General features: G+C 45.1%; 1 protein-coding gene across 1 annotated transcript in view; it reads right to left on the bottom strand.

The window, feature by feature from the left end:
- GLCCI1 (glucocorticoid induced 1) overlaps nt 1-27,983 on the bottom strand; it is a 312,344-nt gene that overhangs the window by 6,052 nt on the left and 278,309 nt on the right. The window contains exon 9 of the mRNA XM_029588951.1: nt 4,246-4,366. Coding sequence (XP_029444811.1) covers nt 4,246-4,366 — 121 coding nt within the window. The remainder of the gene's footprint in view (nt 1-4,245; nt 4,367-27,983) is intronic.

The following is a 27,983-nucleotide window of genomic DNA, read 5'->3' as shown; positions in this document are numbered from 1 at the left end:
CGTCAACGCCCTCCACACCGCGTTCCCTTCTGTGACTGAAGAACTGAGGGGCCTTTGCATTGAGGGCCGTGGCCATGAGGTCCACTTGGGGAGTCCCCCAACGCTGAACGATCAGGTTCATCGCCTCCTCCGAGAGCTCCCATTCCCCGGGGTCGAGTTGGTGATGGCTTAGAAAGTCTACTTGCAATTTGTCCACCCCTGCAATGTGGGAGGCCGCTATGCGGAGCAGGTGGAGTTCCGCCCACTGCATCAGCCTGTCCATTTCCATTGAGACATGACGGCTCCTCGTGCCCCCCTGATGGTTTATGTACGCCACCTGTGGTCGCGTTGTCCGAGAGAATCCGTACCGCCCGATGGCGAACTAGGGGAAGGAAGTCCTGCAACGCCAGTCGGACCGCCCTGGTTTCCAGACGGTTGATTGGCCAGCGAGCCTGAGCCGCCGTCCATTGTCCCTGCAGAGAGCTGGACTGGCATACCACCCCCCAGCCCGATAGGCTGGCGTCAGTTGTCACCACTATCCAGTCCGGCACCATCCAGGGAGACTCCCTGGGCCAAATGCGACGGATCCAGCCACCAGCGGAAGCTTTCCTCGGCAAATTTGGGAATCGGAAGGAGCGCCTGGAAATCCCACGATATCTGTTTCCAGCGGGATAGGAGGGCCCTCTGAAGTAGACGCATATGCGCAAAAGCCCAGGGTACCAGATCGATCGTGGATGCCATGGAACCCAGGACCTGTAGATAATCCCAGGCTGTGGGCTCTGAGAGGGCGGAGAAACGCCGTATCTGGGCTCTTAAGGCCTGGGCCCTCTCTGGCTTGAGGAACACCTTGCCCTCCACTGTATCAAACCTCGCCCCCAGGAAATCCAGGTCTGGGACGGTACGAGGTTGCTTTTGGCATAGTTGACGACCCATCCAAGAGACTGGAGAAGATGCACCACCCTGTTGACCGCACGGGTAGCCTTGACTCAGAGATTTCGCCCGAATGAGCCAGTTGTCCAGGTAGGGATGGACTAGGATACCCTCCCGACGAAGGGCAGCCGCCACCACCACCATTACCTTTATGAAAACACGTGGAGCTGTTGCCAGTCCGAAGGGAAGAGCTTGGAACTGAAAATGCTGTCCTAGGTTCTTGAACCGGAGAAAGCGCTGATGAGGTTTGAAGATTGGGATGTGCAGATACGCCTCCGTGAGATCCAGAGAGGCCAGGAACTCTCCGTGGTGGACTGCCGCCAACACAGAGTGGAGAGTCTCCATCTTGAAGCGTGGAACCTTGACGGACTTGTTCACAGATTTGAGATCCAGTATGGGGCGGAAAGTGCCCTCCTTTTTGGGCACCACAAAACAGATGTAGTGACCCCGCCCCATTTCAGAGGGGGGTATGGGAAGGATAGCCCCCAGATGGATGATACGATCCAAAGTCTGTCAGACCGCGTCCTGTTTCAGGTGGGACCCACAGGGGGAAGAGAGGAACCTGTCTCTTGGTGGTCGAACAAAATCCAACGCGTAGCCACGCTTTAGAATATCTAGGACCCACTGATCCAATGTGATCCGGACCCACTCCTCGTAGAAGAGAGAGATCCGGCCCCCTATCCTGGGGATCGCCGAGTGTGCCCGCCTGGCATCATTGGCCGGGCTTTGTGGGTGCACTGTGGGCCAGCCCGTCCTTGCCGGGTCTGCGCCCTCGAAAGGACCGATTCCAGGAGATGGGACGGGAAGACTGGGTCCGGAGGGCCTGTTGTCTAGAATTCTGGGACCGGCATTGGATGCGAAAACGATTCCTGTTGGCCCCGAAGGATCTGTTGGAGCGGGGGCGATCTTCCGGAAGTCTGTGAACTGCATTTTCCCCGAGGGACTTGATGATCTGATCCAGATCCTCCACGAAGAGGAATTTGCCTTTAAACAGAAGCGATCCCAGGCAAGTCTTCGAGGAGGAATCAGCCGACCAGTTTCTGAGCCAGAGGAGACGCCGAGCGGAGATCGCGGCCACCATGGACCGAGCCAAAACCCGTAGAAGATCGTATAAGGCGTCTGCCCCGTAGGCCACCACGGCCTCCAATCGATCAGCCTGGAAAGCCTCCTCTGGAGTGAGATCCTGTGAGGTAAGGAGCTGTTGTACCCATCGCAGACCTGCCCTTTGCGCCAACGAACTGCAGATGGCCGCCGGCACCCCCAGTGCCGACACCTCAAACTCCCGCTTGAGGTAGACCTCGAGCTTCCTGTCTTGTAGGTCTCTCAGATCTGTGCCTCCCGTGACCGGGATAGTGGTATGCTTGATGACTGCAGAAACTGGGGAGTCCACCGCTGGAAACTTGAGTAGCTCCAAGAAATCCTCGGGAAGTGGATATAGCTTGTCCATTGCTCTGCTCACCCTTAAGGAGGCCTCGGGGGAATCCCATTCCCGTGAGAGTAGCTGAAGGCAGGAGGGTTGAGTAGGGAAGGCGCACGCTGGGGGTCAGAGGCCTGCTAATAGAGGGTCCCCTTTCTTCGCCTTAGGCTCCGGACCTGAAGGCTCCAGAGGTGGATCAATATCCAGCTCCTGCAAGATATGGGGGATCAGGTCGTCCAATTTACCACGTTGGAAAATGCGGAGGACCCGAGGGTCATCCCCCTCCACTTGAGTCCCCAAAGGAGGTTCATCCATGGCCACGTCCAGGTCCCCCGGCGGCACTGGAGAAATCGCTCTGGGCAGACCTCTGGGAGGACCAGGCGGGACCCCAGAGGGGCCCAGCGCCCCTCCGCCAAGCTGCCTTCCGTCTTGCAATGGAGTCCCCCTGCGAGGACGGGGTTCCACCCGTGCTAACTTGGGCAGGGGGGGGGACCCCAGGGTGACCTCCATAGGTTGTGCCATGCGGTGCAGAAAGGCATTGTGCATAAGCACAATGAATTCAGGTGAAAACGGTGGGAGGCTCGAAGGAGGGAAGGCTGGAACTTCCCGCAGCACAGAGCGCGGTTCCAGGGCCTCTGCAGAGGCCAAAACTGATGGTGGAGCCGAAATCGGGCCTTCAACATCTTATCCCGAGAATCCGGCATCCAGCGTGCTATGGTCCAAGATGGCCGCCATTCCCGCCACCCGCGGGAACGGGCCCTGCCGCTGGCGTGCCTCATGGCTGTGACCATGCGCTCCTGCACTGCTCTCCTCCTGGTTGCTGGTCTCCCCCCCTCTGGGAGACAGCCCGAGCAAAGGCGGTCCCCAAGCCGGCCACAATCAACACACTCCGCCGCTCTGGACATGCCGCTAGCAGGGGAGGGGAAGGAAGGTAGAAGGCGGAGCGCGGGAACTACCGGCGGAGGCTCTTCGGCGCAGACAAGAACCCAAATTTAAACCAGGGACCGCCCCAAAAGCCCCCTCGCATCCAGAAACACCGCCGGGGAATGGGACTTCCCGGGGGGGGGGGGGGGGGGGCAGCCCCAGGGAATTAGCGTCGCGGGGGGGCAAGCCGACCCTTGTCGGGGGGGAGGGGGGGGAGAGGCCAGCACCACCAGTGTGCACCCCCACGGTCCGGCACCCACGGATCGGACCTGAGGAGAAAAATGAACAGAAAAACTTACCCCACAATGCTTCACAAATTATGAGGCTGAGAAAGAAGAAGAAATCCCCCAGGCATGTCCGCAAGTGCTCCAGGGAAAACAGACAGGCTCTAATGCAGGAGGGCTGCAGAAATACCCTGTCACCAAACTCGTTTTTTTGTTTTTTTTGCATAAACTTGATCCCTCAAAGAATGAGAACAGGAGCCTAGCTGCAGAAGACAGACAAACACAAAGACCCTGTCCTGGGAAACCACTGTTCCCCTGCTCACAATCTGCTGGAGTCAGAAACGTACTGGGGAATGAGACCAGGGATGTGACTTATATAGCACCTCCCTCAGAAGTTTGTTCTGACTCCATCTGCTGGACGGGGGACATAACCCACAGTCTGGACTGATCCTGGTACATACAGGGAACTAAGGATTATACATTGTGAGGTTACTGGAAACCTACATTAAGGGTGCCTTTTTAAAAACACATTTTCTATGCTATGTTGTGTATATATTGCATATCAGAAACACCACATTTGTTGATTTGCATTACAGTTTCATTCAATAAACAATTTAAACATTAAAAATACACATTCTGATTTTACAAGCAATACTGGCCTTTAGTTTCTTCTCAAAATTAGCAAATATCAATATACAAGACTTCTACCTATCTAGATCTCATGAGGTGCTTGAATCTGAAAAACTGCAACTGACATACGGTGATACTCACGTTATTTCCTCAAAGGCCTTCACTCGCTCACATCCCTCTGGGGGCTCTCGTTTGAACATGTAGCTGTTGTTAGGTTTAGGAGATGAGGCATACTTGGGCAATGGTGAGCTACTTCCACTGTCTGAAAATTTAAAGCAGTTGAATTACTAGTGATGACAGCATGCTTTTAATGAAATTTGATTTCCAATCAAACAGTTCCTCCCTCCCCCGCCTCCTAGTTTCTATTGGAAAGTGACTATTACTAGATATTTTTAAACACTCTTGTAACAGCACATTTCTGAAGAATCCATACAACAATGATTTACTATACAATACTGAGCAAAGGGATATTTTTGTCCAAAATACTGCAGATTGAACAAATCAAAGCTATTGTATAATCTTTAAAATAAATATATTCATAAAAAATATAAATAAGTCAAGTACAGCATGTGTACAAGAATTACAAAGTGGTTATGATAATGCAGAGTTATCCACTTACCCACTGTTCAAACTTAGTAATAAAAACACATCTGCATATTAAGAGGTTTTGTCCAGGTGACATTTGGAGCTATCTGGACAAAAGTAAGATCTGAAAATTTTTCCCTGCTCAGCAGCTAAATTTTGTCCATGTAAGTCAGCTGAACAAATACTTTACCTGGATAAAGAGAGACAGTGACAGAAGCATTCTAGGGGCATGGTTAACTAGTGAGTATAGATATTCAGTGCCACCCAGTGAAAGTTAGCCAGGTAAGTCTGGTCAGGAACACACCTGTCCTAAAGTTACTCAGATAACTTTTATGGTAAGCAAATTTGCTTTTTCATTGACCAGCTCTGCAGATGTCCTTAAGGGGACTTTTCACAGATGCACAACTTGATGAGTTTTGATAGTCAGTGATCTGTAAACCTGCTACGGTGTGACAATGTTGAATGCATTCTATCTAGTTGGACAATGCATGCTTGGTGACTGGCACGCCTAACCTATTAGGGTCATATAACAACTGAGGAGATTGACACAGCAACTGAATTCATTTCATGTAATAAGCTAAGGCTCTTTGCAGTCCAAGGTATGAAGTGTTTTCTCCCCTTCACAGGCATGAGGTCTTGGAAAGAAGAAAGGCAATACGATGGATTGATTAATATGAATAGCCGAGATGACCTTTGATAGAAATTTAAAGTGAATACGAAGGACCACCCTATTGTAAAAGAATTGCATGCATGGTGGATAGTTAACTGGCACATGGCGTTTGCCGACTCTTCTGGTTAATGTAACCATTACCAAGCTAACTATTAGTTCAAAAAGAGGTTTCATGAGCTGAGAAAGGATAACATTCAAGTTCCATGGAACCAGCAGCTTCTACACTGGAGGTTTGACATGCCATAGTCCTTTCGTGAATTTAGATATTAGTGGATGAGTAGAAATTGGTTTACTGTTCACCTGAACATTATATGCTGCTATGGAGCTAAGATGCACATGCACTGAAAATGTGGCCGAGACCTGAATTAGAAAGGCAGAGCGAGTACTTTAACAAATTTTTAGGTTCACCAGAGAACGGGTCCAAAGCGTTAAGATAGCACCACTTGGAGTATCTATTTCATTTGAAAGCCTAATTCCTTTTAGGTGATGGCTTTTTGTACGAGACTAATATTTAATTTTTCTAGGCAAATCCGGGTTCATGATTATCCAGCACTCAACATCCAAACCATAAGGTTGAGGGCTGGGAGGTTGGGATGATAAAGCATCCCTTCGTCTTGCGTTAATGCAGGGTCCATCCCCAGATGTATGGGAAGCCTGCTGAAGAGTTGAATGAGATATGCAAACCATATTTGTCTGGGCCAGGCTGGAGCTGTAAGAATCAGATTAACCCAATCCCAGAGAAGCTTCTGTACTGTTCTGGTAATCAACAGTATCAGTGGAAAAGCATAGATGGGGCTTATTCCCCAGTCAAGCAGGAAAGCGTCCTGAGCCAGTCAGATCGCTGGTAGAAATGAGCAGAAATGATTTGTTCTGAGGTGAACAGATCCACTGACAGACTCCATAAGTTGAATAGTCTGTCTGCTACTGATTGCTATAGAACCACTTATGTGGACAAAACACTGCTGAGGCAATCTGTCAATATGCTGGTGATCCCTGGCAGATAAGTGGCTTGTAGGACAGCTTGATTCCTGGCTGCACAATGCCGAATCTTCAGAAGCCATGATCCTGTGCCTCTGTTTGCCGCTATAAAGTATGGTCTGTTTGATTCAGGATGCGTCTTCCCTAAAGAAGGTAAACAAATGCTGACACAGCACTTATTACTGCTCTTACAACTTCAGTAGGTTGAACGGGAAGCAGCTTTCCTTGACAGTCAAGTGCTCTGGGCCAAAAAGTATCCTGTGTGAGGCTCCCATCCTTTGGTGGAGGAATCCGCTGCCAGTGTTAATTGATGAGGGAGCACTCACAGAGGAGCTTGCTTTTTGAGAAACAGGGGATGTTCACCACCACTGTAAGTCTTGCCTTGTGTCTCCTGTGATCTGTGAAGAGGTTGAGTTAGCTGATCCCATTAAGATGGCAGGCCCTACCGAAGGTAACTGATATGGAGGTGGGTCAGTGGACTACATGGATGGCTGCCACCATATGTGCTAAGACCACTAGCAGGCTCTGGCTATTGAGTACAGATAGAAGAGTAGCTTGTGAATGATCGATCTCACAACAGGTGCTCTTTTGGAAGGTAGGAATGCTCTCACCTGAAATTAGTCTATCCATGCGCCAATGAACTTGAGCCTCTAAGTGGGGACTGAATTTGATTTCTCAAAGTTGACTAGGAAGCCCAATTATTGTAAAAGAGAAATAGTCTTGTAAAGAGAACAGAGTACTTTCTCCCAAGAACTTGTTGCAATTAGCCAGTCATCCAGATACAGAAAAACTTGTATTCCTTCATAATGCAGAGAACTTGCCACCACTGTGAGGCATTTCACAAAGGCTCTCAGAGCTGCTGATAAGCCAAATGGGAGTACCTTTTATTGATAGTGGGAAGAAGTATCTGAAAGCAAAGGTAGTGCCAATGAGAAGAGTGGATGGTAAGTGAACATATGCATCCTTTAGGTCCAGGGTACACATTCATTCACCCTTCTGTATGTAAAGGCAGAATTGTGCTGAGGGGATTCATTTTGACTTTCTCTCTGAGTAGATGTTTGTTCAAGTGTCTCAAATTCAGAATGGGCCTCAATCCTCGACTTCTTGGGGATGAGAAAATACTGGGAGTAGAAGCTCTGCCCATATTGGGATGCAGGGATCAGTTCTATTGCTAGTTGTTGAAGTGACTGGACTTCTAGACGAAGCTGCAGCAGGTGAGAGTTGCACACAATGTAGGAGAGTTGCACACAATGTAGGAGGGATGGCAGCTGGGAGAAATGCAAATGGTAAACAGACTGCATCATTTTGAGCACCCAGTGGTCCTTGGTTACCTAATGCCACTTTTTTTTCCCTCTTTATTAACTTTCAACATTATATCAAGGATACTTGATAACAAAAATAAAGCAAAATTATCAGACTAAAAAGTCTAAAAAAGAGAAATATTATTTAGGTCCACAATATGGAGAGAAGAAAGAGATCCTCTGAAAAAGAAAGGAAACCAATACAGATGATTCTATTTTAAGCTCTAACAATACTCAAATAATTATGGAGCTCCAACAGGGACACTGGTTCTAGTAATAAGGAGAGCTTCAAGTTGCTTAGGATTGTAACATATCTAATATTACCAGATCTTAACAAGCATTTGCCTTGAAAAAAATAGGTAAAATAAAAGGAAAGCTTAAAGGTAACAGCTTTCTCCTTAAGAGACAGAAAAGTTTTCGGTCGGGCTTGAGATCCCTTGGATATATCAGGAAAATCTATGTCCCATGAACTCCTTTGAGGCAGCAGCAAAAAAATCTTGTCTCTCCAAAATAAACACCACGAGCAAAGTAGCTCAGAATCTATACTGGAGTCTTGCAAGAAATTGGACAAATCCAAATTAGCACTTGAGTCCTCTTCCCCTCCTATATCCCTTACCAATGAAGCTTGACTCTGAGATGGTAAACAGAAATTCTTCAATATAGGAGAGAAAGACTCAAGTGGGATTGACAAAATATTTTGATAGAATTTAAGCAATTCCAATGAGGATATTAAAGAGGATTTGGGGAAATTGATAAAACAGATTAAATATTCATTGAATTCTCAATCCTACAATGGGAATATCCTTTATGCTGAATTAAAGCTGCATTAATCTTTTTTTAATTCAGAGACAGTAGTGTTCAATCATATTCATTCAACTTTTGAGAACGCAAAACCATCTTAAGAGAAAGGTCATTAACAGAAGATAAAACATCAATTCTAATTATCAGAGAATGTTCCAGCCCTGTAATAGCTGACTATAATGTTTCTAAGATAATCAGTGATGGTCTAGGAGTTAGAGGAGATTTAGATAAATCCTTGGGGGTAGATGTTATAACAGTCCCAAAAACTGAAGGTTCTGGAGATTTATTCCCAGCAAACAACTGCACACTATGGACTAAGTCTCTTCTCTGACATATCTGCAGAAATATCTCCTCCCGGTTGAGTTATAAAGACGACTCACAAGACTCAAGGAGACAGGAGTCTCTTTATGGATGGAGGAATTACCTCCAAGTCCTTCTTCACCTGTGCTATGTCTAACTGGATGAAGAACAGTCAAAGATTTCAATAGTGGGTTGTAAAGTACAGGGATTAGAAGCAGGCTCCAGTGGGATAAGTTGCACCACACTTCTTGCTACCCATATCAAACGACTTAATGACTAACTAAATTACTCACCCAGGGATGCGCCCCTTTGGCTGCGGGCTGCAGAGCATCTGCTCTTATTGGATATTCCCAGTGCATACTGATGACGTTGATAGAACTCCAGCTGTAACTGGCTGTCATTCAGTGCTCAGGTAACGCCAGTAATTAGCCTCTCTGATACCACATTTCTAAAAGTCTGGAATCTTCACCCCACTGGAATGGAAGGGTGAGAACTGTTTAGAGGGATAAAAAACTGGGTCCAGGATTTGGTTTTGCCTATTGCATGGTTTTAGGTTGTCTGCATTCCCGCTGTCAAGGTCTGACGAAGCAGCTGCTGACACTGGGCTGGAAGAGGTGGCAAACAGTATTGTTGAAAAGACTGGTAGGGACATCTGTAGAAGTATGGTCACTTGCAAGTAAAAGAGCATCTCTAAGAAGAGAGCTTTTCGGGAACGGTCAAGAGATTGCACTGCTCCATTCTGAGCAACCGTTTCTCTCAGCTTCTCTCAGGTAAATTCAGTGAATGACTTATGAGGCGAGATTGAAGAACCTAAACATGTATACCCTAGAGGAAAGGAGGAGGGGTGATATGATACAGACTTTCAGATACTTGAAAGGTTTTAATGATCCAAAGTCAACGACAAACCTTTTCCATCAGAAAAAAAATCAGCAGAACCAGGTGTCACGATTTAAAACTCCAGGGAGGAAGACTCAGAACCAATGTCAGGAAGTAATTCTTCACGGAGAGGGTGGTAGACGCTTGGAACGCCCTTCCGGAGGAAGTGGTGAACACCAAAACTGTGAAGGATTTCAAAGGGCGCGGGATAAACATTGCGGATCCATAAAATCTAGCAGATGTGAATGAGAAGAGGCATGAGGGTGGCTTGCAGGAATGACGGCTACTACCTGGTGATTAATACCCTTATTCAATAAACACACACACGGTTAATGTGACTCTTAACATTGCTCTATGCTTCAACGGCAAGAGAAAATGTGTAAAAAAGGATTTACATTCACAAATAAGCGGGGGAGTAGCTTGCTTGTTGCGGCAGTTACTACCCAAACCAAATAAGCCTGATACTTCACTTGGAATACATATCCAGCACAGCTCACTGCTTCAACAGCAGGGGGGAATGAAGAAAAGAGGATTCATATTCAGACAACAACCAACAAGGACTGAATCCCACAGGCTGGGTAAACAAAAAAGAGTGGGAGTAGCTTGCTTATTGCGGCGGTTACTACCTCGAATCAATTAAGTTAGATACTTTACTTTGATGCGGCTCCAGCACTGCTTTCTGCATCAATGGCAGTGGGGAAGGAAACTGGAACTAATAAGGGCTAAGAGTAACCAATAAGGGCCAAGAGTAACAGATAAGTATGAGAAAAATAAATGTAAAAGCTTGCTGGGCAGACTGGATGGGCCATTTGGTCTTCTTCTGCCATCATTTCTATGTTTCTATGTAAATCAGCCAACTGTTCATGGACGTCTTCCTGAATATTGCTTGCTCTAAGCCACAAAATGCATTGAGCCCTGACAGACTGAGGAGGTATGTGAAACAGAGTCAAACTTGTACACAGGTGGTGACAGATGCCCTCTTCCACATCCAAATGCAGTTTGGTATAATTAGTACCACCTTTTGCAGGCTTTAGCTTCTGAATGCAGGCATAAACATATTACATCATAAAAACTGGTGGATAGTGATGTGAGCAGAGAGCATGGAGCACTTTGAAAGACTTCCTTGCTGAAATTGTCAAGCAGTTTGATCTTTCCCTGGAGGTGAGTAAGTGAATTCTGGTCTTTGCTTTTTTCATAGCAGACTCTACCATTACAGACTGATGTGGTAGGAAGATGACGCTGAACCCAAGAGATTTCTGAACCCTGTATTTAAGGTGAAGTTGCTTCATCATAAGAACACACAACATATTCAAACTGGAAGCTATGACAGCATGTCCAGAATTTGAAGACGACAGTAATTGAGTGGGGTCCTTTGTGGATATGGAAGTCAAACATTGTTCCTATATTTTCCACAAATTTAGAATAGGTAAGGTCCTCTCCAGGGGTGAGGTGTGATCAGGAGAATTCAGAAGTGGGTCAGAAGGTATACCTGTATTGTCTCACTTCTCTGAGCTTCTCTCCTACATAAGGTAAATTCAGTGAATGACTTATGAGGAGAGATTGAAGAACCTAAACATGTATACCCTGGAGGAAAGGAGGAGGGGTGATATGATACAGACTTTCAGATACTGGGGCTCACTTCACTAGGGCTCCAATGATGAAGACTGAACAAAGTGATGGTTCTGGTTGCCCTTGAGGATCTATACCCTAGTCAAGCACCTCTGACTTACTGGACTCCACTGCCAGTGTGAAATGATGAAGACCCCCAAATTATGGGTTCTGATAATGTGTTCAGATTGATAGGTGAAACTGGGACTCTGGTTTGAGGAAGTGCCACAGTAATAGTGGAGAGAGGCTGGATTGTTCCTTCTAACTCCTTAGTCAGTGAGGCAAAGAAATTTCTCACCAATAGACTTAGTTTTTGGGTTCTTGCCAGGTTCTTATGGCCTGGATTGGCCACTGTTGGAAACAGGATGCTGGGCTTGATGGACCCTTGGTCTGACTTAGTATGCTATGTTCTTATGTTCTTAATCTAGTCATGTGACTGATGTGTCCATTGACCTGGCAAGGGAGGTAGAACATCTTCCAAAATTAGAATAGGTTTCTGCATCTGAACAGGCAGTCTCTTAGAGGCATGCTGGTCTACCAAACATACCAAATCTGGCATTTTTAAACAAAGTCCCTCTGAAAGCATCCTTGTCAGAGTGAGGGTTCTTGATATTGGAGGAGGTAATGGCAACATGAATCACTTCGCTGCTCACCTAGGATGTGCTGTGTAGAGTTATGCTGGTAAAGCAGCCTGATGGACAGCATGGTGGGCTTGATGCATTGATAGCTCTGATGGCATGGAATGCTTGTATGCTTTGGAAGAATATGGCTTCAATTGCTTTCACAGTTCTGTAATGAGTCATGTCAAGGAAGTTGGTGTAGACTGAAGATGTTATCTTGATGTGAGTGTTGACTGCATAGGTACTGCACTGTATGTCCATGCACTGAGTATCATGGGGTCTCATACTGGAGGAACAGATGCACTGTGCGGTTGGTATGCAAAGCTTCAAAATGCATCCAAACACAGGCCATGGGTACTACAGGTTTCTGTGCATTGTGTATTGAGTCCACCAGGGCACAACACATCTAGTGTACTGATGCATTATGCATCTGCTTTGATGCTTTATGCATTGGTCATATCATTGGTGAACATTTGGAGTGCTTGTGCTTCTTTCAGTGCAGGCTCTGAAAGCTGCAATGACTGATGCCACTTCTGCAGGGCGGCTGACACTACTCGACCATGGCTTTGGCCTGGGTTGATGAAGGAGTCTGAAGAGCTCCTGCTCAACTCTTTACCCAGTGAAGCAGATTATGCTTCACTCAGAGGAGGATCTACTACCACTCTAAAGAGATTTACACAGCTCCTCAATTTGAATAATCCTGGAATGTTGGGAGCATGAGGTCATCCAACCACAGGCATAGCAATTTGCCTGGTCATATTCTGATCTAAAGCATTGATAGAAAAGCTCATGGTTGTCAATGAAGGACATTACCTTGCCACAGCTTCAAATTGTAGAAGCTGCTCACGATAGGGGTTTGGTTTTTTTTTTTTTTAATTCTGGCCCAATGTTGAGGAGGTAAGGCCTCTGGAAAAAAAAAAAGTGGGTTCTTTTGTGGCACTGAAAAGTGCTGTTTTATGGCACTGCAAAGGCAGCAAGGCAATAATAAAATTATACTGAGGTAGAAATATCAAAATTTTAAGATCAGAGAACAAAATATGAGAAGAGTAAATGTCTGAGTTTATGTGGACAAAAAATGACTGAGGCAGCTCATGAAGCAATGCCCATGCAAGATCTCCTATACATGTTCAGTAGAGTTCTACTAGCTTGGAGAAACAAGTCTGGTTGATGCCGCCAAATGAAGTCACCCATATGTAATTCAACCTGCTTCTCAATGGAAAATGTAGTATATACTGGCAGATATAGATTTGGCTCACCCAGTTTACCTGATTTTCCTGCCTAAGAATATATCAGAGGTTGGTCTTGCCTCTTCCTATTCTGATACAGCCATACCATTGTTCTGTACAGGTTTGCATGTCTTCTCCCTATTTGTTCCTCTAATGTTCCATGTGATTGATCAAGTAAGGTTCTAACACTATGCTAACACTTTGAACTGCCCCTCGGTCCCCCAGTTTCTTCTACCTGCTAGTCCCCAACCTTTCCTTACTACTGCACTCTATCCCTAATGTGCTTACATTTTGCCAGAGTTTTGGTTGCTATTACCTCTCTACTGGTAGTCTATTCCAAGAATTCATCACCTTCTCAATAAAGAATTTATTCACTTTTCTTTTGAGCCTTCCAACTTCATATGATCTGTGTGCTCTTAAACTTAGTTTTATATGAAAAAATGCCTTCTTCCAATTTGAGGCTTACTAAAAATTTTAATGTTTCTATCATATCTGCCTTTTCTGTGCTCTAGTGCAAACATTTTGAATTTCTTAAGCCTAAGTAGGATCTGTATTATAAAATCAGTTCCATTTTTCAAACTGCTTAATATCCTGTTAATGTCTTTAAAAAGGTATGGCTTCTAGAACCAAACAATACTTCAAATGGAATCTCACCAGTCACCTATAAATGGCATTACCACCTCCTCTTTCCTGATGATACCCATTCTTTTCACACTTGAGCATAGAGTAGCAGAAAAAGCTAACTATATCACTGCTACTCTATCACTGTGATTACTTTAAGGAAATGTCACATTGCCTTGGTCCCTTCCCTTCCAGGTTCAAGTTCATGTCATCCTAACTGGATTTCTGTATCAATACATACATTTTATATCTTTTTGCACTGAAGCACAACTTTAATACCTGTAACCTCTCAATTTCTTCCTTCTATCCCCCCCCCCCAGGTACATCTACCCATATAGATTTCTCTCTAATTTGGAGTCATTTTTCTCTCAATTCTCTATGCCCCTTTACTTCACCAGAAAGGACTTAGACTATGATTTTCCAAGTTCGCTTAACCAGTTGACTACTTGCCTTGATCCTATGCTGGCTAATTTATTTACAGGAGAAGTGTGTCATAAGACTTACTGAAGTCCACATAGGCTACATCTACTACTCCTTACTAGTGTCTGCATATAACTTTACTAATTGCTGCAACTATCCAGTACTTTGATATTTAAATACACACATTTCCAATTAACATAAAAACTAATTATATAAGTATAATTAGTGCAGCTACAAAATGGACACTTGAATGTCCAGCTCTCCAGATTTTTGCTAGCATCTGCTATCATCACCTCTCCTATCGTTGGCGGCTACTTTTTTTGCTATTGCCACATCACCCAAATCAGGGAAGTTCAAAGCTGCTTTTGCTGTAGCGGCCAGCACCAAATGATCCAAGCAAGACCCCCCCCCCCCAAGACTCCTAAGAAACTGGCGCTCTTCCAAAAGAGCTCAAGTCCCTGAAAGAAATGCTGCAAGCAAATATTGATAACACTGTGACCATAAGAACTGAAGTTTCATCGCTTTCGCAGCACTTACTCTCTCTTTTTAGGAATGGCTGGATGCGGTGGAAAATAGAACTGTCTCACTTGCAGCTGCAACTGAACCTATTCCACAGCTGGCATGCAAGATGGATCAGCTACAGCGAGACTTAGAAGGCCTAGCAAACCAGAATCGCAGGAATATCTTCCGCATTCTCAGTGTCCCAGAAGGGATGAAGGCTTTCTGCCATGAGGCCATGTTCTCCGGGCTTGCCCCGTTCCCATTGTTATGGGTTTTGCTACCTATTTCCTTTCTAGCTGTGTTTACTGCCTGTTCTTTTTCTCTCTACTCGGGGGCTATTTGCTTAATCAGGTTCTCAGTGTTATTTCATCCATTTGTGTTTGCTGCAGCAAGCACGATGGGGAATCCATCTCTCTATTTTTCCTAATGGCATCTGTGTTTGATTTTTTAGTTACATCCCTAAATGTCAGTCTCTCCCATTAAATGTAAAAAAAGTGCTGAATTACTTGAAATTAGTAAAAAAAACACATATGGCCAAGATACAGGAGACTTACCTTCACCTTCAGAAACTCTCAAGAAAAAGCAGGCTTGGGTGGGTAAAGTTCTTTTCTCCCCCGCGAACAAAATGAAATGAGAGGTTGCCATTTTATTTCACAAGTGTCTTGGTGCTCAGATTACCAACCACACTTCTGATACTGACAGTAGATGGGTTTCTGTTCAGGTTTCCATTGGGGGGGATACTTTCACCTTATTTAATCTGTATGGCCCTAACGCTCATGATCCTGTTCTTTCCAGCAGCTCTCTCATCAGCTCATGGGCCTTGATTCCTCCAAACTGGTGATAGCGGGAGATTTCAACCAACCCCTGGAATCTGTCTTAGACAAACAATCCAGTGCAAAATCATACTCCAAGTCACAGGATGTAATCAAAGCCCTCATCCACTCTATGGGCCTCTCTGACCCCTGGCGTCTCCTACATCCCACACAGACTACACCTTTTTTTTTTTCTTGTCCTCATTCTTGCTAATTCTAGAATTGACTATTTTGTAGTTTCTGGACGTTTGGTACCTGAAGTTGTCTCAGCTTCAATTCACCCTATTTTAATCTCAGATCATGCTGCTGTGATGATGCGCATCAGTTTCTCTTCCTTTTCTGTTGTGGACAGACTTTGGTGGTTCAACTCAAGCCTTCTGGAAGACCCTGCTTTTTCCACCCATATTCGGGTGGAAATTTCTTAAACATTACACAAGATGTCTCCTTTCCCACGGTTTGGGCCAATTTTAAAGCAACTATTCGGGGGGATACCAGTTATAATATTGCTGCTCGGAAGCGGGCTAGAGAAGACATATCCTGTTTACAGACAGACTGAACATTTGGAGAGAGCCCATATACTGAACCATGCCTCTGTCACAACTTTCTCTTCAGAAAGCTCGGTACAATAAATGACTAAGTAAGCAGACCTTTGTCCAAAAGGCTTGATGATATTCTGAAATTAACAAAATGTGGCCAATTACTAACCAATTATCTCAAAAAGAATAGAAAAGAAAAGTATCCATGCTATTCGCACCTCAGATGGTAGGTTATCTGCTGATACAGATTCTGGAGGAGTTTAGATCCTTTTATCATAATCTGGATAAGTCTGAATCAATTGATGTTTCTGTATTTGCTAACCAGTTTCTTTTACAGTTGGACCACCCCTCTCTTCAACCGGAGCAATGAAGACAGCTAGACAGACCATTTGCCACTGAAGTATTCAGAAAGGATAAGACGCCTTCCACTATGTCGGGTGAATAACAACAAGGTTCCACTTCCATATCTGATTGCAATACGTCTTAGCATACTTGTTAATAAATATCCCTATATAACCTTAAGTGCTATTTTGATATTGCATCCAGCAAACTACAGATCTGTTGCTGTACTAACTAGCAACAATGCTCATTGATTAGGTTTTACAGAAGATTAGAATGTGTTGCAGAAAAAGGCAAATCCCTCAAAACTGGATCATACAAGTGCAGAATACTAACAGTGACTTAAAGACTGCACATTCCATTAAAAAGAATCCACCATATGCTACACCAGTGTTTCCCAACCAGTGTGCCGTCAGACCTGATCAGGTGTACCACAGAAAAGTCACCACTGCTTTATACTCAAATCCAGGCCAACACCACATGCAAGAGACACCAGCGATAGCTCAAACGTGTAGGAGCTCTTTTCTGACAGCCTGTGTAATCATGCATGCCTCTTCTTTCTAGCTACAGCACAAACCCCAGAGAGTGAGATAATTAATGGGCAGCACACAAGGACAGTTAGCTGGGCTCCACTTTGTGTAGCATACACATTGCACACAGCACCGCCTCATCTTTCCCCAATTGAGCTGCGAGTTCTTTCAGCCTCTGTCTTTTCTGCAGGTTGAGCGAGACAGGGACAGCATGCACTAAGCACTGGATGTGACTCACTCTGAGCAGCAGCAGTAGTGGAGAAGTTCTGGCAGCCACATGCAGCATCCAAGGTAACAAAACAGGCCAGCTGTCAGCACTATACCAGCTTCTTCCTTCTCCTGCACTTGCATATAAAGGGAGCTGGTCCATTGCAACTGGATCATGTATTTCTCTGCCCCCTCTCCCCCTTAGTTTTAAAATTTGGAAGAGACTGGTGGGGCTTTTCAGTGCTTCCATAGCACTTTTGGCCTTATGAGCTCTTTTTCTGCCTGCTTTGCAGAGAAAGGTGTACCATCCATTTTTGCTCTTATAGGTGTGTCTTGGACTTGAAAAGGTTGGGGGAGGGGGGGGGGAGGGATGAACACTGCATTGCAGTGCTTATAAACTTTAGAAAACAAATCTAAACTGAGACAGTTCTCAAGATCAACCAGATCAGTAGGAATTTCCTTAACTGTAACCATTTAGCTAGCAACATAATGACCATCACTTTTTATTGCTAGTAATGAAAACTGGAGACCAAATCATTTTATTGCTGCCACTGGATTTCTACCACACTAGGATCAACAACCTGAGTCTGTAGGCTGAGTCAATAGTGAACAACGTTGGTTGGTTCTGCTCGCCTATTTTATGAAACTGGAAGGAGATAACCATTCACAGTCAGCTAATTTGAAAAGATCAAAGGACTAGAAACATATAAACTTAATTCAATGCGGATAGCGTTTTGATTTTCACCCTCAGCAGCTAAGAAATATCTTGACTTTTTTGGTCTTTCTGCCTGGGAAGTTAATTTGCTTAATTGTGCCTTTGTAGTTTGAGTGTGTGATATGGCTGTTTCCTTGTTTGTACGTGCTACCCACCCCTTTCTTAAATCTACATTTATAGATGTGCACAATTAGAGGGCTGGGAGAAAACTTCCATAATATGAGCCAATTAGTACTTTGAATAAATATTGCAAAATAAACCCTCAAATTTAGTATAGAGAACCTCTCCCTCCCCAGGAGCACCGTTACAAATCAGTTGACACTGAATAATGACGGTTATATCCAAGGAGTTGAATCAACTGGCTCCTTGCTGCACAGTGCGGCCAGCAGAACTGATACAGTTACTTGAATTCACGCCATGACATAGGTTCTACCACAATCAAAGCCATACCTTATTGTGTCTAAGCTAGATAGTAACAAAGTCTTCGTACTAAAAAACTTGAGAAAACCAATTTGCGGTTAATTAAAAATTACACGTTTATCAGAAAATTGGTTAATTGATTAAATACAGTCATTTCAATTATTAGAACTGTTTCATAGGGGAAAGATAAATCAGCCACACAATTCCCTCTTGCCTCCCCTCAAATTTAAGAAATATCTTGCTATAAGAACTGAGACTCGCGATGCAGATGGCTGTTCAAAACACTGTGCATATTCTGAAAAGCCTTCTTTGTTTATCTGAGCTCCATGAGCAGTTTTCCGTCCTAATGCCACGTGGATATGACACTCCCAACTTGTGTGGCTAATTTATTATGCTTGTCCACAAGGAATGTGTATATTGCCACACTGATACTCAACCTCCAGTAGGAAGAAAAAAAAAAGTCTGCAATGTATTTGAGCAATCTCTATACTGGTGGAAATTCTACACCACCACGCAATATAGATTTTATGCAATATTTGGGCATGAAAGAAGCCACTGAGGTCCCAATGCTGCCACATTTCTCCCCCTCCAACCTCTCTGTTAGTATGTCAAACCCCCCCCCCCCCCCCCCCAGTCCCAATAGTTGTAGCTGTGGCCACATAATAGCTGCTTCCTTCTGAAATCACACTGGTCTAAGTCTCCTGGTCTCAAGACTAGAACAGAAATTTGGACACTGTGCAGATCAAAAGCACTGAATGCTGTGCAGTGCCAGAACCAAACAGTTATTCCAGAGCTGAGAGTCTCCAAACATGCAGGCCCGATACAGTAAAGTTCACGGGAGAGAGCCTGCTGTCCTGTGAGTGCGATTCAGTAAACTAAAATATTTAAATTAGGGCCGATGGTAAAAAGAGGCGCTAGGGACACTAGTGCTTCCCTAGCGCCTCTTTTTTGACAAGAGCGGCGGCTGTCAGCGGGTTTGACAGCCAATGCTCAATTTTGCCGGCGGTTCGAGCCCGCTGACAGCCACGGGTTCAGAAACTGGATGCCGGCAAAACTGAGCGTCCGGTTTTCAACCCGCGAGCTGCTTTCAAATTTTTTTTAAACTTTTTTTTTTTTTTTTTTTTTTTAACTTTCGGGACCTCCGACTTAATATCGCCATGATTTAAAGTTGGAGTGTGCACAGAAAAGCAGTTTTCACTGCTTTTCTGTGCACTTTCCCGGTGCCTGCAGAAATCAGTCCCTACCTTTGGGTATTGGGAAAGGGGCCAAACAGAGTAAAAGTGTGCGTGGGGAAGTTGAGCTTGAGACTGGAGAATGAGCAAGAGGTTGGGGGGGGGGGGGATGGAGAGCAGTAATTTTCTGCCTTATTTTGTTTTTTTTAGTTTTCAGGGATTTTAATTTGTCAATCTGCAGAACAGAAGAGAAACTGAAGGCAGCACAGACTCCTTGTACTAGCATTTGTAGTAACAACCATGGACACTGCTAAGTTGGTGGCAAATAACTAGCAGCTACAAGACGTTAACTGCTTATAGCTAGGAGCTCCATTTGCCAAATTAAAATCCTCAAACCAGAAGCCTGTTTATGATGTATTACTGCTGTATTCCTGGAGAAATTCTGCATCAAAACCATAAAAATTCCCCATCTTCAAATAAAAGCTATTTTCTGTATTGTGGTTCAAATTATTACTCAAGACTGGGATTATACTGCATAATTTTGACCGATAAAGTATGCAGAGTTTTGTAAAATGGTTGATTTCCTTTTTATAATTCACCTGAGAATAAACCCCTTATAGCCTGAAACTGAGAGGAAATTGCTGTTAAAGACTGTACTGAAATACAAGTGGGAAAAAGGATTAGGGATAACAAAAGCAAACTACATCAAGTCATTTCTTCACCTAGGCAATACTCATACTCAACATTACTACACTAACACACCACACTACTAACTATGTCTGAGAAAAGCTTTCCTCAAACTCTAAATCTAGAGAAAAACATGGAACTAGTATAGCAGATATATACTGGCTCTCTGTAGTATGTTAAAGTCTTAAAAGTTTTCTAGAAAACAAAATTAAAAAACTATTTTAACTTCATTAATGTTGCTGATCTACAAACATTTCTAATGTTTACAATTATTTTAAAGAGCAAAAAAAAAAAATTCAGTAACATGTCACTTGATTCAACTCATAACTTTTTAAAATTCTCAGTAAAATAAAGCAAGTTTAGTCACCTGCAAATAGGGTTCTCCATAGTCAGCAGGATGAATTAGTTCAACCACTAGCACAGACATGGCGCCAGCTCAGAATTCAGTAAAAACTTTCCTGAGCATGCACAGGAGTTACACATGCACAGCCTCACAAGCCCCTCAGGCTCTTTCAGAACTTAAGCTTTAGCCAGGTACTCGACTTTGCAGGAAGGCAGGCAAGTATTAAATATGTCAGATTCATCCTGTCGACTACAGAGACACCTGTTTACAGGTAAGCAAACTTTTTCTGTCAACAAGCAGGCATGAATTAGCCATTATGCATATGGAGTCCAAGCTAAGCAATGCACAGCAGAAGCACTTAAAGACAACCTGGTCTGACCAAGTGGAAAGTGGATTACTGGGAGAATAGGTTGCATAGAACTGCTTGTCTAACGTTACTGTCACTTCAGGAGATGCTATTCAGATAGTAATAGGACATGAATGTGTGCACAGATGACCAAATAGCAGCTTTGCAAATATCTTCAACAGAAGCGGCCCTGCCATGGCTCTCACTCTATCAGCCTTGACAGAGTCTCATCTGTAAGCCAGCCAGTGTGTAAGTGCACTATATACTCCACTAGCCAATTTAGCAATAACACTTGTCAAAAAACCTATCTATTGGGATCAAAGAACACAGTTGACAAGCTTGATAGTGAGGTTAAGTCCTCTTTAGGTAATGCGCACCAGGGCTCTCTTACAATCCAAGGAATGAAGAGCCTTTCTCCTTTGTGTACATGCAATCTTGGAAAGAATGCAGGTAGCACAATGGCTTGATTAAATGTGAAAATCAGATACCATTTTCAGAAGTAACTTGGGATGTGTTCACAGAACCACTCTATTGGACAAAAAAAAAACTGCAGGTAGTTCAATTACTCTTTATGCCAAAGTTATGGGCAGAAGAAACCCTTCAGAGAAACTTCAAGTATACCAACTCAAAAGGTTCAAAAGCAGATTTCATGAATTGAGCTAGGACTACATTGGAGGTACCAAGGCACTAGAGGTTTGGAATACCACAGTCCTTTCATGAATCCTGATACCAGGGTTGGAAAGAGATCCAGACACCTTCTACCTCCTGGTGATACAGAGAGATTAACTTTAACTAAAGAGGTGCTAAGTTCTTAAGATGAGAGGAAGAATAAATACTGAATCAAGTCCTTGGACCACATGAGAAGGGGTTCAGCTGGTTGACCCTAAACCAGTTCGAAAAACTCTCTCATTAGAAAATGTAGGATGATTTGGTTGACTTTTCCTGGCAGAAATCGGCACATCGTCCAACTCTTTGGGAGGAACAAGGAGAAGACTACTAAACATTGAGCATCTGGACCATGAGGGCTAGCACTGGCAGGTTGGGATAGCAGAACCTGCTTTCCACCTGTGTGATGAGAATCGGAGGCACTCCCATTGGAACAAAGACTGAATTGACAAATGGAATAAATATGGATACCACACTTGCCATTGCCAGGCTGGTGCTATAAAAATTATCCTCAACCTGTCCAGAAGAACCTTTAGGATGGTCCTGGTGATGAGAGAAATAGGTGGGTACACAGAGTAGACAAACTAATCTAGCTCAAAAGCATCAGAAGCTGACCTGTAGCTGCTCGAATACATGGAGCAAAACTTCAACTTTCCAGTAGCCATCTGAGATGAAAAGATCAGTCACTTGGGAAAGCTGGTGATCCAAGTTGTGTGAGATCCCTTGATCCAGGGAACATGCCTATGGTTGTAACAATCTGCTGAGACACTTCCAATGACCAGATTCGGAGGACTATCTGGCAGAGGGCATTAGACCCCATACCTCCTTGCTTGTATACATGGAATATGGTGACTTGGTTGTCTATTAGGATCAAGATGCTTTCCCAAAATGAGGAGAGAAAAAGCCCTTAGAACATAGTGAATAGCTTGCAGCTCTAGGTGGTTGAGTTGTAGACTGTGATTTTTGGGTCCATATCTCTGGTTTGCACTCCCACCCACCCCTCAGTGGAGGCCATCTGTAGACAAAGTCACTTGTGGAATGCGCAAAAAAAAGTTACACCTTTAGAACCTCTGGATTAATCTACTACTAAAGGGATGCTCTCATCCCCTAGGTCACAGAGATTTAGTGAAATAAAGACTGAGTGTGTTGATCCCATTGGTTTTGAAGGCCCTACTGAAAGTCCCGCATGTGCACATGACTCAGAGTAACTGCATGCACTGCAGCAGCCATGTGCCCAAGGAGAATCAGGGCCTACCCTGCTGATACTGGATTCTGATGGAGACAACTTTAGCAGGCCCCTCAGGAATGTTGCTCGTTCAACAAAAACATTTTCTTCTGAAATGATTTTATCCAAGATCCTATGAACTGAATTCTTTAAGCAGGATCTAAGTTTGACTTAGCAAAGTGGACCAAGAAGTCTAAAGAATGGAGGCGCTGTATGGTCTTCGAGAGACTTGATCTCCTTAAGGGGATGGACCTGTTGCAACCAATCATCCATGTATGGGAACATGCAAACTAACGACAAAGCTGTTCTGCCATCACCACAAAGCATTCTATGAACATCCTCAGGGACACAGAGAGGCCTAAGAAAAGCACTTTGTATTCATAGTGTGTTCGCTTCCCTACAACCTAAGGAATTTCTGATGGGTACAGTGAATGGGAAAGTGTACATAAGGGTCTTTTAGATTCACGGCAAACATCCGATCCCATGACTGAATCAAAGAGGCTCTTCTGGAATTAGTTCATCTTGAAACTTCTGTATAAACAACTTGTTTAGAATAAGTTTTAGACACCCCCCCCCCCCCCCCAGCTTTCTGTGGATCAGGAAATATCTGGAATAGAATCCCTGTCCACATTCCTGAGGAGGAACAGGTTTGACCATCTTCTACTGAAGGAGCCACCCCACTTTTAGTTGAGCAAAGTTAGAAGAGTTGGAACCAAAGACCGAAGTTTGTTAGAACATAACTGCCATGCTGGGTCAGACCAAGGTCCATTGAGCCCAGCATCCTGACTCAAACTGGCCAATTCAGTTCGCAAGTAGTGGCAGATGAAGTAGATCTAATGGAGAAATTACTTACCTGATAATTTCATTTTCCTTAGTGTAGACAGATGGACTCAGGACCATTGGGTATAGTGTGCTCCTGATAGAAGTTGGAGACGGAGTCAGATTTCAATCTGACATCAGCCCTGTTACATATACCTCTGCAGGAAGCTCTGCTCTTCAGTATTCTCTTCGAAAAGCAATTGTGGATATATGTGTGACTGAATAACTTTAACTTGGTTAACGTGATTAACTTGAACTGGTTTAAGTGGTAATAGCTGGAGACCGCCAGTGCACTCAACCGAGAAACGCTGACACCCGGTAGGTAGGGTGTCTTAGAGGGAAGCTTGGCTTACCCGTGTTTGTCTTCCTCTCGGGGATTGTCACCCGAGGTTTCCGTGTTTGTCGGCAACCGTGGGCGGGATGTTGAGTCTGTCTACACTAAGGAAAACGAAATTATCAGGTAAGTAATTACTCCATTTCCTAGCGTGTAGCAGATGGACTCAGGACCAATGGGATGTACAAAAGCTACTCCCGAACCGGGTGGGAGGCTGCCCGTGGCCCACTTAGTACTGCCCTTGCGAATGCTGTGTCCTCCCGAGCCTGAACATCCAGGGGGTAGAACCTAGAGAAGGTATGGATGGAGGACTATGTCACCGCCCAACAGATCTCGGCAGGTGAGCAACTTGGTTGCCGCCAGGACACTGCCTGGGCTCTAGTGGAATGGGCCTTAATTTGTAGAGGTGGGGGCATGCCTGCCTCTATGTAGGCTGCCTTGATAACTTCTTTGATCCAGCAGGCTATGGTTGTCCGTGAGGCCGCTTCCCCTTGTTTCTTCCCGCTGTGAAGGACGAATAGGTGGTCCGTCTTTTGTATGGATTCTGACCTTTTCAGGTATCGGACTAGGAGTCTGCCTACGTTAAAATGGCGAAGGCGGCGAGATTCTTCCAAGTCCTTATGCTCGTCTGGTGCTGGCAGCGAGATGGTTTGGTTTAGATGGAATTGAGAAACCTCTTTTGGGAGGAAGGAGGGGACCGTGCGTAGCTGTATGGATCCCGGTGTGAACCTGAGGAAGGGTTCTCAACAGTACAGTGCTTGAAGCTCGGAGATGCGATGGGCCGAACAGACTGCAACTAGAAATGCAGTCTTCAATGTTAGTAGTCGGAGCGACAGACCGTGGGTCTGAAGGAGGCTCCTGCTAGGAAGTCTAGGACTAGATTGAGATTCCATAAAGGTACCGGCCACTTTAGGGGTGGTCGGATCTGTTTGACCCCTTTCACCCGGACATCTCCCAATTCCTGAGAGGCTAGGCTGCCGCCCTCCACCTTTGCTCTGTAGCAGGCCAACACGGCCACCTGCACCATGATGGAGTTGAGAGATAGCCCCTTTTGTATGCCGTTCTGCAGGAATTCCAGAATCATGAGAATTTTGACTGTCTGTGGGAGGATGTTGCGGTCTTCACACCAGGCTTCAAATATTCGCATGTAGGTTAGAAATGTGGAAAACGTGCGTGCCTGGAGCAGAGTGTCAATCACCGCCTCCGAGTATCTGCTCTTCTTCAGGCGTGTCCTCTCAATGGCCAGACCATAAGAGAATCGAGTTGGGTCTTCGTGGAGGATCGGGCCTTGTTGGAGCAGATCCCTGTGTGGAGGTAGAGGGAGAGTGCTCCCTGTCAGTAGTCTTCACATGTCTGTGTACCACGGCCTTCTTGGCCAGTCCGGGGCCACTAGAAGTACTGGTCTCCTGTGGTGTTCTATCTTGCGGATGATCCCGCCCAGTAGCGGCCATGGTGGGAAGGCATATAGCAGGGTTTCCTGTGGCCAGGCCTGGACGAGAGCATCGATCCCTTGGGATTGTGGTTCCCGTCTGACTGAAGAAGTTGGGAACTTGGGCGTTTAACCGGGTTGCCAGGAGGTCACTGGCTGGTGTTCCCCAGCAGTTTACTATCAACTGGAAGGCTGTGTTTGACAGCCTCCATTCCCCTGGATCTAGAAACTTTCTCTGCTGAGGTAATATGAAGTGACGTTGTCTTTTCCCATGATGTGGGTGGCTGAGATCTCTTGTAGGTTTGATTCCGCCCATGTCATTAGGGGGTCTATTTCCAGGGACACCTGTTGGCTTCTGGTTCCTCCCTGGCGGTTGATGTAGGCAACTGTTGTGGCGTTGTCAGACATGACTGATGAATTCGCCCTGGAGTCTGTGACTGAACCATAGGCAGGCTAGCCTGACTGCCCATGCTTCCAGTCTGTTGATGTTCCATCCCGACTCTTCCTTGTCCCATTGCCCCTGGGCAGTCAGTTCCTGGCAGTGGGCTCCCCACCCTCGTAGGCTCACATCCGTGGTGAGCAGGATCCAGGTCGGCGGGGACAGCCTTACTCCCTTGCTCAGATGGTCTTCTTGTAGCCACCATTGTAGCTGGGTTCGAGCTTCCTCCGGGAGCTGGAGGCGAATCGAGTAATTCTGGGACATGATTCCATCGTGACAGTAGGGAACGCTGTAGGGGGGGGTCGCATGTGAGCTCTTGCCCTTAGAACCACTTCCAGTGTGGATGTCATGAGACCGAGGACTTAGAGATAGTCCCACTCCTTGGGGTGAAGACTGCTTAACAGGTTTCACAATTGGTTCATCAGTTTTGTTCTCCTTGTAGGAGTCAGAATGACCTTGTCTTGTCTGGTGTCAAACCAGACTCCCAGGTATTCCAGAGATTGGGAGGGCTGCAGACAGCTCATTTGTGTTGTAGGAGTCAGAATGACCTTGTCTTGTCTGGTGTCGAACCAGACTCCCAGGTATTCCAGAGATTGGGAGGGCTGCAGACAGCTCATTTGTGTTGTAGGAGTCAGAATGACCTTGTCTTGTCTGGTGTCGAACCAGACTCCCAGGTATTCCAGAGATTGGGAGGGCTACAGACAGCTCATTTGTGTTGACCACCCTCCCGAGATTCTCCAGTAGAGTTTACACAATTTTTAGGACCTATCAGTCGTTGGAAATAAGGAGCCATTATGGGCTGCAGCTGATTCTGCTGCTGAACCCTTGGCTGACACCTTGTCCTTTGTTGACCTCTGGCAGGTAGCTGCTGTTACTGAAGAATAGGAGGAGCTTAAAGATTTAGGAAAAAGCAGAAGTGAGGTCTTTAGAAGAATGGACACACCTGGTCCCCTACCATAGCTAATAGCTTTATAAATGGAATGGATTAGGTGCTTCTCATATTTCTCAATGATCTCTACTGCTCAGTGGATGTCTATTAGTTCTGGATCTGTCAAATCCATCAGAGGCTTTAGCTTTTGCATACATTACATCTGGGGGAATTCTGCACAAATTTTAAATTCTGTAAATTTCTGTATACTTTATATTGGTCAACACACAATATACACACCATTAAAATGTAATACATGAAACCCAGCCCACCTTTTGGGTTACTAATAGATCCTGTAACAGCCTAATGTAGTTAGATAATTAGGAGAGTATCCATTTATGAATAGCTCTCCCATTGGTGGAGCTGTAATAGATACCCCTGGCCCTGAGGTTTTATAGCAGAGCTCTGACATAGGCTCTGGGGGCAGTAGTATTTGAAAGTGAGAGAGAGGGGTTGTATTTTCCTAAGTTGGATTAGGGCCTACCTGGAGCCTCAGAAACCCTCTGAGACCCCCTCCAGGACAGGCCAAAGGGCTCCACTGATGTGCTCTCCTCATGAGGTGCAGAGAGGCTGCTCTGAGACTATTTTGGGATTTTGAACATTTATTTAGAGAAGCCCTGCGCCTTTCTGAAGTCAGGGACTGGGGAACCCCGAGCTGAAGACACCTTTGTTTGGCAGGGAAGATCTGCCAAACAAAGGTGGTGACCTGCTGCAGAGGATTTCCTGATTATCTAAATTGGGGAAAGAAGATTTGTTTTTCCAACATCTGGGAGGAAGTGTTTTTCTGCCCTTCTTTCTGCCCATCAAGCAGGCTGGCAAACCCTGCAGTCCGCCAAGGATTCCTACCACCTGGGATCCCACAGAAGATTAATCTACTAACTATGAGTAAAAGATCCACATTAACGGGAGGACACCCATCCAACATCTACCACAAACTTGAGGGATAGCGACGCTGAATTCTGTGCCATCAGGAGGGGTGTTTTCCATCAAAGGACCCATGCCCAGATGGACCACTGCATAATCTAATCCAGAAGTGAAGATGGATTCCTGGCTTAATAAAGACTAACGCCGATAGAGGGAGAAAGGAGCTGTAATTGGAAAAAGTGCAACAGAGACTGTGGTGTGTGATTTGCTATATTCAACTTTACCAGTAAAGATTTATTTTGGACACTGCCTACATGATCAGAGTGTGGTTTGTTTGGCACACAACTCATAGTTCTCAGCTAAATACACCAGCCTCCCTGTACTGGGGCTGGAGAGGACTCCTTTCCACCCCTAGTCCAAAGGACCTACACCTTGGGATGGGAAAAGAAGAAAATGTTAACCAGCTAGCTAGAACAAACTTATAAATAACTTGATGTCCCTCTCTGTACCTGATTCGTACACTAAGGAAGGGTTACATACAGAAAAGGTATTACTCAAACA

Source organism: Rhinatrema bivittatum, chromosome 2, assembly GCF_901001135.1.
Source record: "Rhinatrema bivittatum chromosome 2, aRhiBiv1.1, whole genome shotgun sequence".
Taxonomy (NCBI): domain Eukaryota; kingdom Metazoa; phylum Chordata; class Amphibia; order Gymnophiona; family Rhinatrematidae; genus Rhinatrema; species Rhinatrema bivittatum.
Note: the sequence above shows the minus strand (reverse complement) of the source record. Positions and strands in the feature narration are given on the sequence as shown.